Source organism: Passer montanus, unplaced genomic scaffold (assembly GCF_014805655.1).
Source record: "Passer montanus isolate IOZ18808 unplaced genomic scaffold, ASM1480565v1 scaffold150, whole genome shotgun sequence".
Lineage (NCBI taxonomy): Eukaryota > Metazoa > Chordata > Aves > Passeriformes > Passeridae > Passer > Passer montanus.
The window spans coordinates 570,546-584,067 of record NW_024362052.1 but is presented as its reverse complement, the minus strand read 5'-3'; the positions used below and the strand labels follow the sequence as shown (position 1 = coordinate 584,067).

Here is a 13,522-nt window from a genome sequence, read left to right as displayed (position 1 = left end):
AGAGCTGAATGTTGGAAAAAATACCTCAAATGTGCAACACTGTCTTTAGCAGGGAGACTTTTTTAAAAAAATCTATTGAGATAATTTCATTTTCAAAGCCCAGGCCAGTAGATCAAGTAGCTAGGGAGCTTATGCTGCCGATTTGTTATTTTCAAAGCATGGTAGAACTCCAGTTTGTGAAGTGGGGTGGAATGTGAAGAGTTTGCAAAACAAGAAACAATGTGTTTCTCAAATACAACCAGCACAGTCTAGCAGGGGCCCCATGGCAGAAGACTTGATTTAGGACTGCTACCCCAACCCCCAAAAGAGAGTTCTGGCCTCACTCAATTTCTTACAGAGCTCATTGCCCAGTGCAGACAGTTTATTAACTGGAACTATGCTTCCAAAAGCAAACTAATCCTGTTCCCCTTTATCTAGAGTTCCACATATGCTTTTTCAATTGTAATGGAATCATGCTTCCACAAACACTCTTGAATGCACAACAGGGGTCCCAGCACATTGCAGCTGTATTTCCAGTCTTCCATCCTTCAAATTTAATTAATGGAATTAATTTTGACGGCTAATGAACAAACTGATTTTGCCCCTTCCATGTTTGTTTCTGATGTACAAACTTCTACTGCTGAAAACACTGTTTTTTGTTTCAGTTATTTTCAGTGACTTGGGTACTGAGGGGAAAAGCAGGTCTCTCTCCAGGGCACGGGGTGAGAAGGTTGATGCCAGGTAGGATCTAGGGGCCACACCTTTCATTTTGGTTTGGGGACTGAGGCTACCAAGCAGCTCTGTGACACTGATTTTGACATCCTGTCACCTTGCAGTGCCTGGAGCAAAGTGAAGTGTACTTACCTGGAGCTGGGAGCAGCATCACTGCTTTGCTGATGTCACTGAGAGCCAATACCACACACCACTTATTACAAAGTCAGACTGAATTTATTACTCTTGGGTGATTTAAAAAAAAGGCAGAAGACAACATCTAGACATACTGTTACTTAGAGGGGCAGCAAAGCTTTGTATTATTCATATATGTAAAGTGATCAAAACAACCTTCAGATCCTTGCAGTCCAAAGGAAGGACAGAAACTGGAAACATGAACTTTCTGGAGCTTGCCCCAGTAATCGACTGGTATTGCAGAGAGCAACAGAGTTACAGCAACAAACATCTCTGTAATGATTTAAGTTAGCTGTTTACACAATGGTGCTACTTGATTGTTCTGACAGAAACATGGAAGCAGGCTAACCTTTCCACAAACCGAGTCACAAGTGAAACAATCCCCTCAGCACTGCATTTTTTAGGACAATGCTGTTGTAAAAAAAGAAGAAAAAAGGAAAAAATGTACAATAGTACATATAGTTTTATAGTAAAATGATATCTGAACAGATTCAGTTTCCCTTCTTTTGTTAAAGCATATACAGCTTTATAAAATATAAACCTTCCAAAGGTCAATTTTAAAAGCTTAGAAGAGGCTTTGCTAATTCTAAAAGTAACAGACAAAATGCCATTTTGCTCCTACAAGATATGTGTTTTATTTTACCTCAACAGTTTTAGCCTTGGAAGGTGAGCCATGAACTCTACTACCATGTTCTGTGTAAACCTCCACCAGTCAACTGAAGACTCCTCCTCGGATGGGAATGCTCTCATTCAGCCCGTGTTCTATTAGCTTGATGTCCTCCAAGTCATCCTTGATGATGCTGATTAGGTGACTCAGCCCTTCTTGCTGCTGCTTCAGGTGCTGCAGACAGTTCAGAAACCAGAGTGAGTATTGTTCAGCTTCACAGACTTATCAGGTAATATTTCTCATTAGTGTCATGACTGGTGGCATTGGCACATTGATAATCCTGGCATCATTTCTTTGAGGAAGGAATAACAGCATTTTCTGTACTAACAGCCTATCTCCACAGAGTGGTTTTGTACAATAGCTTGATGCCCCAGCACTGAGACCAATTACAAGGATGACTTCATCAAACAAGGCAACATGACATTCTAGATCCAGTTATTGTGTGTCTGGCTTAAATGCTCAAGCTCAAAGAGTAGGCCAGGGCCCTACCCTGTAAGTAACTTACTTGCTTGATTTCCCTTAAGAGGTCTGCATCTATGTAATAGCGCTCTTCAGCCCGCACTGCTCCAAAGTGGTTCTGCATCCTGATCTGGGACATGAGCTCATTCAGTCTGCCCTGGGAAGAGAAACAGGCTTAAATCAAATACAAACACAGGCTTAAATCATTTACAGCTGCCACAGCTCCAGCATCTACCATTTCTTGAGTCTCCAGGTCTGGAAGCATTGCTGCTCATTCAATTTTTACATGTTCTGGAAGACATGCAAAGGGTAAGCAACTCCATTATTTCCAAGAACTCAAAACTACTGAAATACCTATTGGCTATTCAGCAAAGAGCATGATGCTACAACCTACTCACACTGAAAGCCTGACTGAAAGCCTTCCACAACCAACCTTCCACAACAGGTTTGGAAAACCAACCTGTTTTCAGTGAGGAAACCCTAGAGTTGTTAGCCAAACACTGTCAGCCACTCACCTTGAACTGCGTGGGTGCATTAAGTTCACACTGAATTGTATCCAACTGTACACGAAGCTGCTCTTCATCTGCTTGAATGGCATAACCACTTTTCCTTTGGATCTCCTGCTTTATTAGCACCTGCAAAAGAAGCCTTTGATGTTCATTAGAGAACACTTGGCCCATCCTTCTCCCCACCAGCCCATCTCTACATCTTTTTGCCCTTCCTCCAGCCTGTTTCTCACTGGATTTGTTGTGTCATTTAGTCAGCCGCTCTAAGACCTCAGGGCAGTCCGTGGTTTTGGGTAAGTGAGAGAGAAGGTTCCCAAGTATGGCAGACCTGAGCTTTCCCCGACAGCTCTGCCTGGTACTTAAATGAACACCTGTTAGCTGAAGTCAGAATAATTTTCAGCATTAGCCTGGACAAGATGGAACAGGTTCTTCTTCCCTCTGAGACAGCTTGTGACACTAGACTGTGTCCAAGGACTTATTTAGATTGTCCCTGTTACCTGCAAGGTTCTGTGCGAAAGCGCCATCAGTTTCCTTTTGTACTGTGCAATTTTTGCCATAGTTGTTGTTTGGTTTTTCTGCAGCTCACTGATATCTTCTGATATTATCTGCAGAGGAGACGGGAGTCAATTGGAAGCCAGAGAAGTTTTTGGTAACAGAAGAAGGTAGGCCTGATTTAAAACTGGGAGCTTCATGACACTACACCACCCAGCAACTTGGTGTCCTTGACCCAGATGATTTTAGAAAGCTTTCTTCTACCTCTACTGTTCTGCTTTGTGCTATTTTCATACACAACTAGGATTTTCAGATGGCATTGGAGAATTGGTTGCCCAAAGTTAAAAGTCTGTGCCAATAGACTTAATGGAGCTCATGTGGATTAGCCTGTAACAGAACAGTAAGCTTGAACCTGAAACAAATGAAAGCCAGACCACTCTGCCCAGTTTTTGGGCAAAGATCTATCTAAGGGATATATTAAGAACATGGCTCACATTTCTGTTTTGAACACATAGGGGCGGGTGCATTTAATAGTGCGTCCTTTTTCAACAGCAAGTCATGCTAAAGATGAGCAACCTTACATCTAATCGAGTTTGATGCTGTTTGGTCATCTGATCCTGGACCTTCAATCTTCTCAGCAATTCCTTGAAACCCACCATTGGCACAGGAATAAGCCTAGGAGAACACAAGCATTTCTTACAACATGTTTTTATACTGGACACATCAAACATGGTAAGGGTTAATAATTATGAACAGAATCTAATATAAAGTCACAGATTATGTTAATCTTTTATAAATTAATACATAACCATATATTTTTTGCCAAGTTCTAGAGTCTTCACTATTGCCCACAACTTGTTCCTTTCTCATAAAGAAACCAGCGCAATTTATCTGTAAGCACTGGAGGGTACAAAGGTGCAGCACCTTCAGCAAAAAAAGAGAAAAAATCATAAGGGTTGCAAAAAATAAGTCACAATAACTAATCCATGTAATGGAGGACACCACACCTCCAAGGAACCCAAGTAAGACTCTTTATCCTGACAGCTCCTAAGTGCCTAAATGGGTAAAGGGATTAAGACAGGCACTTCCAGTAATCTTCACTGCTTTCAAGGGGATCAGCACTTGACCAAGTCGTACTCGAGTAACTTTCTTGCAAGTTACCCGAAGAGTACTATGCAATTTTTATCTCTTTCTCTCCTGTCCAAACCTTGTTGCAATATTTCAATACTTAGGCAATTTGACGTACTTATCAGGATCGGGATTATCAACTTTGGCTTGTTCCCATATAATAGGATCAACACCTGAAAAAAAAAAAAAGGATTTTTAGTATGAGTATTTGAGAGATGTTAAAGCTGCTAACCAGGAAAAAATGCTGTGCAATACACAAACCCTATGAACTATGCTAACCCAAATGCCTGTTACACAAATTAGGTTAATTAAACTAGGGTTAATTAAAGTAGGGTAGCTCTTTAAAAGTCCTGGTCCTGAGCAGGGGCAGTGAATTCAGACCAAAGGCTGACAAGCACTTGTTTGAAAGCGGGGAAAGGAATAACCCATAGGTGCTTCCACTGGACAATCAATACTTTTCATACTTTAAAGGCAGAAATTCCTACTGTTCCCACTATATGCCACACTAGGGTAATTTGTCCTTTTGAAGTTGCTTATTGTGTGAAACAAACAAATGTTTTAAAAATCAGTAATTAAATCATCAAAGTACCAAATCAGTTGGCAAAATAATCCCAGTAGGAGTTAGCTCTGACTTTTGTGCAAGACTCGGCCCAGTGCCTTTTTCCAATCCAGATTTCATAACCTGTCATATCCTACATGGACATATATAAAAGCTGTAGACACAAAGGTAAGTCATCTAATCAAATGACATGAAAAGCCCTTAACTACTCTAAACCAAAGCTACGTGTGCAAAGCTGTCTGTGGCCAGCTAAGAGAGACATCTGAAAACTGCAAGTGAGTACAAGACACAATTATTCTGATTTTTAACTTTTCTTTTTTTCTTATTCTTTTCACAGGTGTTTCCAGCAGGCTGACACCAGCTTTTTTCCTGGAAAGCCCAAAAGGCCCAGCCCACGCACCGGCAGGAGGATTCTGCAGGAGCTGCTTGACTTGTGCCGGGGACAGCTCTGTCCTGGCCATGGACAGGCTGACCCCCAGCTGCTGCAGGGATGATTTGATGTTGGCTTGCTCAAAGTGGGCGTAGAGGGTTGTTGCGGGAACTCTCCTCGAGGTACCATTGGGGGAGCGCTCCACAATGTAAATGATCACTTCTGTCCTGAGCGAGACAAAATGGGCAATGTCAGGAAAAGGCCAGCAGCACAAAGGAGGTAACACAATACATAACCACCCAAAATCCAAGCTATCACTTCTCCCAGCTGACCTTTAACTTTTTTAGCCAAGTGAGATGTAAAGTACCGGTAGCTGCAGGGTTTAACACAGCAAGGGAGAGAGAGAAAAGCTGTAAATACCATTACATTCTCTGCTCTCCCCAGTTTTACCAACCATATTCTATGGTGATACTACTACTACATTAAGAATAACCTAAAATCTGGAAAGGTACTGGACTTAATGCCGTAAGAAAAACTATACAAAGGAATAAGAGATACAAATCAAACTCAGGATGAAGAGATCCAAAATCAAGAAGGGGAGACAGTAGACTTAGCCACCAACCCTTTCTAACATGCAATATAAATGGGCAACCCTGTGGAAATTTCACGTACTGGTCATCAGGCATCGTTTTAACACCTTCGACATTGACAGTGAGGGTCTGGTTTCCCCCCAAAATTTTGTGTAATGATTCTACAAGCTGCTGCTGCTGGCTTCGAATATCTGCTTCTTTTCTGTTAAACACCAAGACCACGAGGCCATCTTCATCTTTGTTGTTGGGCATTAAACTGTAACCCACAGCCTGCCAAGGAACAAATGAAAAATGAAGGTATGTTACTTAGCAAATGCATATCCTTGTGGCATGAAGAGGAAGGGCTAAATCCCTCAATTTTTAGAGCAACTGGTTCAAAATTTAACTCACAATTTATTCAGAGCTGCACAAACATAAAATCAATCCCCTTTTAAATCAATCTCTCACACAGTCATCAGTACAGCAGCTTTTGAAACAGTTCGGACTTTTACAAAAAGTTCCTAAGATCCTTTTTCCATCAGGGGAGTTGCCAGCATAGCAGAGCTGACAGCAATCGGGAACGTTTTACAAACTGGCCCTTTTTCCAAATTGCAAATGGAACCAGAGGATCAGACTTTATTACAAGCAAAAGCAGAGTGGCAGCTTTCACCTCTTGCTTGTCAGCTGTCACCCCAAGCTGGCACTGGTGACAGGGTGGAGAGCAAGGGCTTTGTGAGGCCCTGACACTGCACGTGGGTGGGTGACCTGCACCTTTCCCCTCGTGTAAGTTCAGCTGAAGAAAGAAATGAGTTGGGGATGTGCTCAGGAGCCCGCTTTTGTCAGCAGAGGGTAATTCCCTGCCATGGTGAGCCTTGCAGAACCAGCCATCCTGCCATGGAGCACAACAGCGACAGCAAAGGAAGAACTTGTTTTTAAGCACATGACACCTCTGGTATTTCTGTTGTAAATAAATAACTCTTCCACAATCTCTTTATGCAACACAGCATTTTCAAACTAGAACAGATGTCTTTTACTTCACTGTGGTCCTTCAAACAACAGCCTGTAACATACATCTTAGCAGCATGCATTTCTTGGTCTGGAACTGCATGCTTCTCATGTGTCCTAGAGCTGGAATTGTGTACAATGGAACCCTTAATGTAATGCTTCTTTCTTATCTGATGCCAGGTGTTTCCAGAGGCAATAACCAAAATAGCTTATGATGCTCTGTTCCTATCCCTGTGCCACCTCCTCCCCTATTTTTTTCAGGCATCTTCTACTGGTGACACAGATGGAACTCGTCAGTATTTCAGTTATGGCATGTGAATTCATGGCATTAGAATCGCTCCAGTCACAGGGACAAGAGTAAACATAGTATCTGGTATTGTCGAACCTGAAGGCTCTTCTTTTTAGTAAATGAAACTCTAAAATAACCAATTTTGCATTCCACAACTTAAAATGGGCAATTTTTCAAAGCTCAGACACTGTGAAAGCAATTTCAGACAAGAACTTACAAGAAAATAAGCTTTCAGGTACACTGCCAATAAAATGTTCAAGGTACACTGAAAAAGGTGATGAAACAAAACTAAACATTTGTTAGGCAGGTGCAATTGCTGCAAAAATGTTGCAGAAGTCTCATAATGTACATAATCAACACTAGACTTAATTCAGTATTAACCTACATTCAGGACACAAAGTTTGCACTCCAAAGGATCAGCTCGGGGAAGGAGGGTGTCACCACGCCTGCCCCAAATCCCCTTACAAGCCTGAGGCTTAGCAAGACAGTCAGCAGGGGCAGGATTTGCAGAGGATGGAGAATTTGTCAACATGAGAAGCAAGATCTGGAACTGCTGATGAATCCACGCAGGGAATGGAGTCAGCATGAGCTCTGGCAAGGATAAAGCCTGGTGGATTTTAAACCTGGCACAGGGTTATTTTAATCTAGACAAACAAGGAAGAAAAGCCCTGAAGTTCTTATTCCAAATGTTCACAGTTTCTTTGAGACAAGACAGTTATTTTTAATTGTTTCTGTCTTATTGTAACATACACAGACACACATTAAAATTAATTTCCATAGATCTGTTCGAAGTATACACACACTAACCTGAATGCTAGCACATGAAATTGTTACTTTCATGCTCCACATCTGGGCTCATTATCTAGTCCCTCCACACCACCCAGATTTCCAGCATCTTCGAACCTTTTAATGAGTATGCATCAGAACTGTGCAGATTACCTGGAAAAATACTGTTTCAGAATACTCTTCCCAGTGACAAACTGGTTTAACACCCATGAGCTGCTCAGACTCAGCAGAGAAAGGGCACCGGTGCCCTCTGTGGGCAGCTGCACCATGCCATACCTTAAACCTGCAGAAGGGGTTTTCCTGCGTGAACTCCACGGGAGCGATGTTGTTGTTGAAGTACCCTTTGCCCGTGCCCCAGAAGGCCTGGAGCTGGTTCCATTTGGCCAGAATGGCATCCCTCTCATCTCCCAGCAGTGTCGGGGCCGAGAGGGCACTGGCTGTGTTAATGAGCTGGTTGGACTGAGCGGGTGCCTGGGCAGGCTGGTTGAACAATCCCGTGCCTAATGCTGGGTGGGATGAAGAGAAACAAATGAACCCCTTGACCAACCGTGACTCTGCTATCACCTACAACCTGCCTACCACTAACATCACTTCTCATCAGATTTCTGAGAAGCAAAATAAAACCACCAAACAAATAAATGAATTAAAATCAGACCATGTTTCTTAAGTGTCTTTTTACAGCCATTCATCATCTACAACAGGAGTTCCTGAATGCTACATTAGAAATGTTTTTTTTTACAAAAAAAACAAGACACCTGTATTGATCTATGTCACCATCTGGCACCCTAAATACCTAAATCTAAAGGCAGGTTGGCTGTTACAAATTCAGTGGACTCAGAGTCTGAAGCTGCTTATTATCCAGTTCCCATTTAAATTATCTTCAATGACTTCTTCCTCCCCCTCCTTGTAATGCTGTGACTGCAACATTAATTCTCTAACTACATTCTACCAGCATTAAACCAAAGGGGTAGATATTGTTGGAAGCTCGAGGGTGAAGCTCAGAGACTTGTCTGAACTCTAGTTTAAGAGTTTAAGTGTTAAACAGCCTCCTGTTACAATACACTTCTGTCCCACTACCCCAGCAAGTGAAGATGGCAGTCTTGCACTTTCACTGCTAAGGGTAAACCCAAAGGCCATACTCACTGGTCTGCTGCTGCTGCTGCTGCTGCTGCTGCTGGGTTCCAAAGCCTCCAAAGGCTAGCCCAGTTCCCAGCCCACTACCCAAGCCAGTTCCAGTTCCTGTGCCAAAACTGGTACCAAATCCAAAGCCTTTGTTCTGGGTACCACCAAAGAGTCCTGGGGAAACAAGTACACGATCACTGAGAAGAAGAGCAGAGCAGCCCTGTAATCCAAAGCACTCCTGGATTTGCTCTGGAGGCAGTCAGGCCCTCAGTCCCTTACCGCCGGTGCCGGTGTTGGTGGGAGCAGAGAAGCTGAACGCCGGTGCCGCGGTGGTGGTGGTGGTCCCAAAGCCTCCGAAGGCACCTGCCAAACACAGACTGCGGTCAGGCAGCGGCACACGGCCCCGGAGCCGCGCACAGCACCACGACTGACCGCGTGCCTCAGTGTTATGGGAACTAATATATGGGTGCTGACAGACGGATGGCACATGGCACAAGCATGGAGGTCACACTGAGCATGGGCACCGAGCTCATCGTCTAAGGAAATGGGGGAGGAAACACAGACCACAAAGCCACAACTTGTATGGTGTGTCAAGAAAGCAAACAAAAAGGCAGCAGTCAACTGACATCTTGGTCCTTTACCAAGTGGGATGTGCTTTCCCTAGTGACAGACACAACTAACAGTAAATTTCTTACATTCTTTCTCAGGAATACTTCTGCTCAATGTCACTGCTAAGTGTTTAATAAACAACTTGGTGTTTTGTGAACTTTACCAACAGTCCTAACCTCAGGAAACAAACCAAAGCCTGAGGCCAGATACACCCAGTCGCTGTAGGCAAAATTTACACGTAAAATTCTACAGGGTCCTTTTTTTTTCAAAGCCTTGTTTCCCAGTGATCATTCCCATTACACCTCATTTGGAGGTTCAACCACTAGTATAGGACGACGGATGCAAAAGCCATCGGCCTTCCACAGATTTTCAGGAAAAGCAGTCACTGGCCAGCAGAAGAGGACCCAAGTGAGCGCCTGAGCCCCAGTGGTGCCAATGGCACTGGCCCAAGGTGCAGCCTGTGCAGCGCTGACCTGCCTGGGAAACCAAGGTCCCTGCATCTCATGCTGCTTTTACACATGCTCAAATGACACAAGACAGTCTGCTAGAAAGGATCTGTCACAAAGATGCTGCTGCTCCTCACTCACATGTCAATAGCAAAAAAAAAAGGTCCTTTAGATTACACTCACAGTCCTCCTGTCCACAAACCAAATGAAAAGCATAAATCAAAGCTGATATGAAGTCCATTTTATTTCCATTCAGCAAACACCTTGATGTGAGTGGGCACAAGAAACTGCTCCCTGTAACACCCATGTTTCAATCCTGCCAGCAAGCAGGACACCCTGGCAGGAGCACCAGCAGACGACACCATTTCTAGGTACCTTTGTACCCACTGCAAATTTAATCATCCTTTCTTGAAAAGGACCTGAGAGTACAGACTAAATACAAAAGTATCAAACTAAATATCAAATGGACTATCCACAGTCCCTTCTGGAGCAGCTCAAATGAAGCCAGTGGAGAGTGTTCACAGCAAATAAACCCGATGGGACCGCTGGAGTGCACAGAAAAATGAGAGGTGCTGACACAGAGGGCGATGACACTGTGGGATGGACGGAATTCCTATACGAGCAGCAGCAAGGGACCCTGGGCTAATTGCACACTTACACAAGCATTAGAAATCCATCCAGTCCATGTTTTCATAGGGAATGGGAAATCTTTGAGGTGAAATGGCATCAGCTGATGGCTCAGATCTGATGGATCTCCACGGGGCCACAAAGGGCTTCCCTGGCCACCCATCCCGTGCAGGCCTCCTGGGAGCAGGAGGGGCAGGACGCAGGGCGGCTCTGGGAACAGCCCACAGCTGGCTCTGACTTTGTGCCGGTCGTATACAATTCGTTTCTGCACAGAAACCACTGAGGGGTGGTGCGGTCATGACAGGCACGCAAGGCCGGTGAGGAGACACGGGGAAGATGAAAACATGACTGCAGTAGTCCAAGAATCTCATGTCAGGAAATGTGGCACAGGGACCAGCTCTGAGATTGCTCGGGACCACCTGGATTCGTTCCCGTTCCAGAGACTTTTGGCTACAGGGTTATTTTTACTCAAAAGCTATTCCTCAAGAATTTAACAGGCAAAACCCCTCCCACTCCATTTCCAGAGCTTTTACGGCCAGTGTCCACTGGATATGAGGAATAGGATGTAATTCTTGGACCCCTGCTGGTAACATTTACCACAGAACACGCATTTACGCATTATCTACCTGCGCTTGCCAGACTGTTACCAAAATTGAAAGGTGGAGTTGAGGTAGTGGAAACACCGAAATTCCCAATATTAAAATTCACCGTGGGATTAGCGGTTAATCCGAAACCCCCAAAATTAAACCCACTGGCCGTGGAGTTTGCAGTTTCAAGCCCACCAAATCCTGACGAGCGGGAAGCAGAAAAAGAGCAAGGCAACATTAGTTCTGAGTGAAAGGCAGGTCCCACGAAAGAAAAGCTGAAGCATTTTTCCATCCCCATGGGCAAGAAAGGCATAGTTAGACACAAGAGCAAAAGGTATCAACTGGCATTAAATATTATTGACTGGACACAAGGAGGACAGTTAAAAGCTCCACACACTGCTGCTGTAAGGACATTAATTTTCAATTACACTGTGCATAAAGCAGCAGCATTTCCGCACCTCATTTCAAAGCCTTATCTCTGTGATTCAATATTCACATTAACAGTATTTTTCACCGCCTAAGACTGCTCAATACAGCTGCATCTGTGTTAAGCGTAACAGATAATAGCAAAATCAATCCATGAACTATCAGGAAGGCAAGAGTAAACCATCTTCATACAAATAACACACTGAGACACATGACAGCAGAATAACCACAAAACTCAGCTCCAGCAGCTGAGGCACCACACAAGCCTCAGCTACTCCAGGGCAGACTTATCCAAGTTCTTTTGCCAAAACCTGCCCACCTCAGCCTTGCTGGATTTACTGGTGCACCCAGCTCCCCTGGGATGCAGCTGAAACGGGCTCATGCTGGACAGACAACGGGAAGTCCTGAAGTGTGACCCCAGATTTCCCTCTGTCATTGGTCTGTGGGTGTCACGAACCTCGCCACAGTGTACAGGCAGCACAAGGTGATGTTTTATTTTCAGATGGGGTCACAAAGAGTGTGTGTAAAAGAGACAGTAAAGTTCAGGTTCACTAGAGCAAAGATGAGTCCTGTCCCAAGGACTTGTTTGGAGTCAACAATTAATTATTTTAGCAAGTGAGGGCAAGGAAAGCTCTGTCTTACACTTCACCATGACTGACAGTGACAAAAGCAGAGAGGAAAAAGTCTAACTTTACAAGTTAACCCCTGTCTTTTACCTTGCTCAAAAATGAACTTCCAATGGCATCTCGTCCAAACGACGAATTTACTGCAAGCAAAACGCTGATCCGAGGGACCGGCACCACCTCATCACAAGCGCCTCAAGAGCGAGTCCCGGACCCGCCGGGGGCCGGGCGGGGCGCGGGGACGGCGTCTCTGAGGCGGCCGCGGCTCCCATTAGCCGGGGGGCACGCGCTGCCGGCCGCCACCGCTCCCATTGGCCGCGGGGCACGCGCGGGCCGCCGCCGCCGCCGTTCTCATTGGCGGGGGGGCACGCGCGGGTTCCTGAAGGGGCCGCGATTCTCATTGGTGGGGGCGCACGCGCTACCGGCCGCCGCGGTTCTCATTGGCGCGCGCCCCGCTGCCCCCGCGCTCACCGGTCGGGTTGGCGGCCCCGGCTCCCGCCGTGGCGCTGAAGTTGAAGGCCATGGGGGCCGATCGCGGGACGGCAGAGCGGAGGCCCCCGCGGGAGGCGCGCGCGAGCCCCCGCGGCGGGTCCGGCCACGAACAAAACCAACCGCACGCGCCGCTTCTCCGCCGCTGCCGCCGCCAAAGCGCTTCCGGGTGGCGCGGGCGGCGCGCGGTGACGCGGCCGGAGCGCGCCGGCGGGCTGTACCACTGCGGGCAGCGGGACGGGGGCGCCGGGAGAGGCGCAGCGCCCCAAGGGAAACAAAGGGGAATAAAGGGGAGCGGCTCCTCCGTGAGGGATTCCCGGGATTCCCCAACACTGGGACCGCAGTGCCGCCCTTCGGGCACACTCCTGTGGCAGCTGCACCCAAAGCACCCCAGCGTGCCGTGAAAGGCAGGGCACAGCCCGGCTCCAGAGCGTCTTCCCAGGGCTATTCCCAGCGAACAGGATTTGGGGTGACAGTGCTGGCACAGAATCCCAGGAGGGCTTGGGCTGGAAGGCACCTCAGAGCCCATCTTGCTCCACTCTCTCTGCCATGTGTGAATATTTACCAGATAATATTGGCTTTTGCATTTATGTATTAGCTTATGCATGGTGTTAGGGGTTATAGGTATTTAGAAATAGCATCACTGATAACTCTTTTTAGCTGCTTGTTAATAGAATATAATCTATCAGCTTAAGCATGCGTTGCTCATAGAAACAGTGGTGCAATCAATGTAATATTTCTGTATCACTCATGGAAGCAATAGTGTGATGAATGTATTGTGTTAGAGATCTTAGTAAAGCATATGTTAAAAAAAAAAAAAAGGCAAAAAAAAAGCAGCTTTTGCGTAACTAAAAACAGTGTAAGGCCATCCACTGACC

The 13,522-nt window shown here is 45.6% G+C and overlaps 1 protein-coding gene across 3 annotated transcripts; it reads right to left on the bottom strand.

Annotated features, from left to right (window-relative positions):
- Positions 1-905: 905 nt before the first annotated feature.
- NUP54 (nucleoporin 54) lies at positions 906-12,831 on the bottom strand. 3 transcript variants are annotated; one of them, XM_039701973.1, is made up of 13 exons: positions 12,627-12,831; positions 11,146-11,307; positions 9,117-9,200; positions 8,859-9,011; positions 7,992-8,221; positions 5,739-5,926; positions 5,097-5,293; positions 4,256-4,310; positions 3,591-3,684; positions 3,015-3,122; positions 2,527-2,646; positions 2,058-2,168; positions 1,116-1,726 (listed from the first exon to the last, which is right to left on the bottom strand). In XM_039701973.1, the coding sequence occupies exons 1-13, from the start codon at positions 12,676-12,678 to the stop codon at positions 1,598-1,600; spliced, it is 1,683 nt and encodes a 560-aa protein (XP_039557907.1). In that variant the 5' UTR covers positions 12,679-12,831; the 3' UTR covers positions 1,116-1,597. The 3 variants fall into 3 exon arrangements, with proteins under 3 accessions (XP_039557906.1, XP_039557907.1, XP_039557908.1); XM_039701972.1 differs by lacking the exon at positions 12,627-12,831 and having other exon boundaries at positions 906-1,726; positions 11,146-12,508; XM_039701974.1 differs by lacking the exon at positions 11,146-11,307 and having other exon boundaries at positions 12,627-12,830.
- Between the last annotated feature and the right edge of the window lie 691 nt (positions 12,832-13,522).

What these genes read in the sequence shown, in the direction of transcription:
- NUP54 (XM_039701972.1), bottom strand. Translation starts at nt 11,419, where the DNA reads ATGCCTTTCTTGCCCATGGGGATGGAAAAATGCTTCAGCTTTTCTTTC. An exon ending in GCAGCAGCAGCAGCAGACCA is followed by an intron (nt 8,222 to 8,858) that starts GTGAGTATGGCC and finishes CATCCCACCCAG; the next exon opens with CATTAGGCACGGGATTGTTC. An exon ending in CCTGCAGAATCCTCCTGCCG is followed by an intron (nt 4,311 to 5,096) that starts GTGCGTGGGCTG and finishes TTTTTTTTTCAG; the next exon opens with GTGTTGATCCTATTATATGG.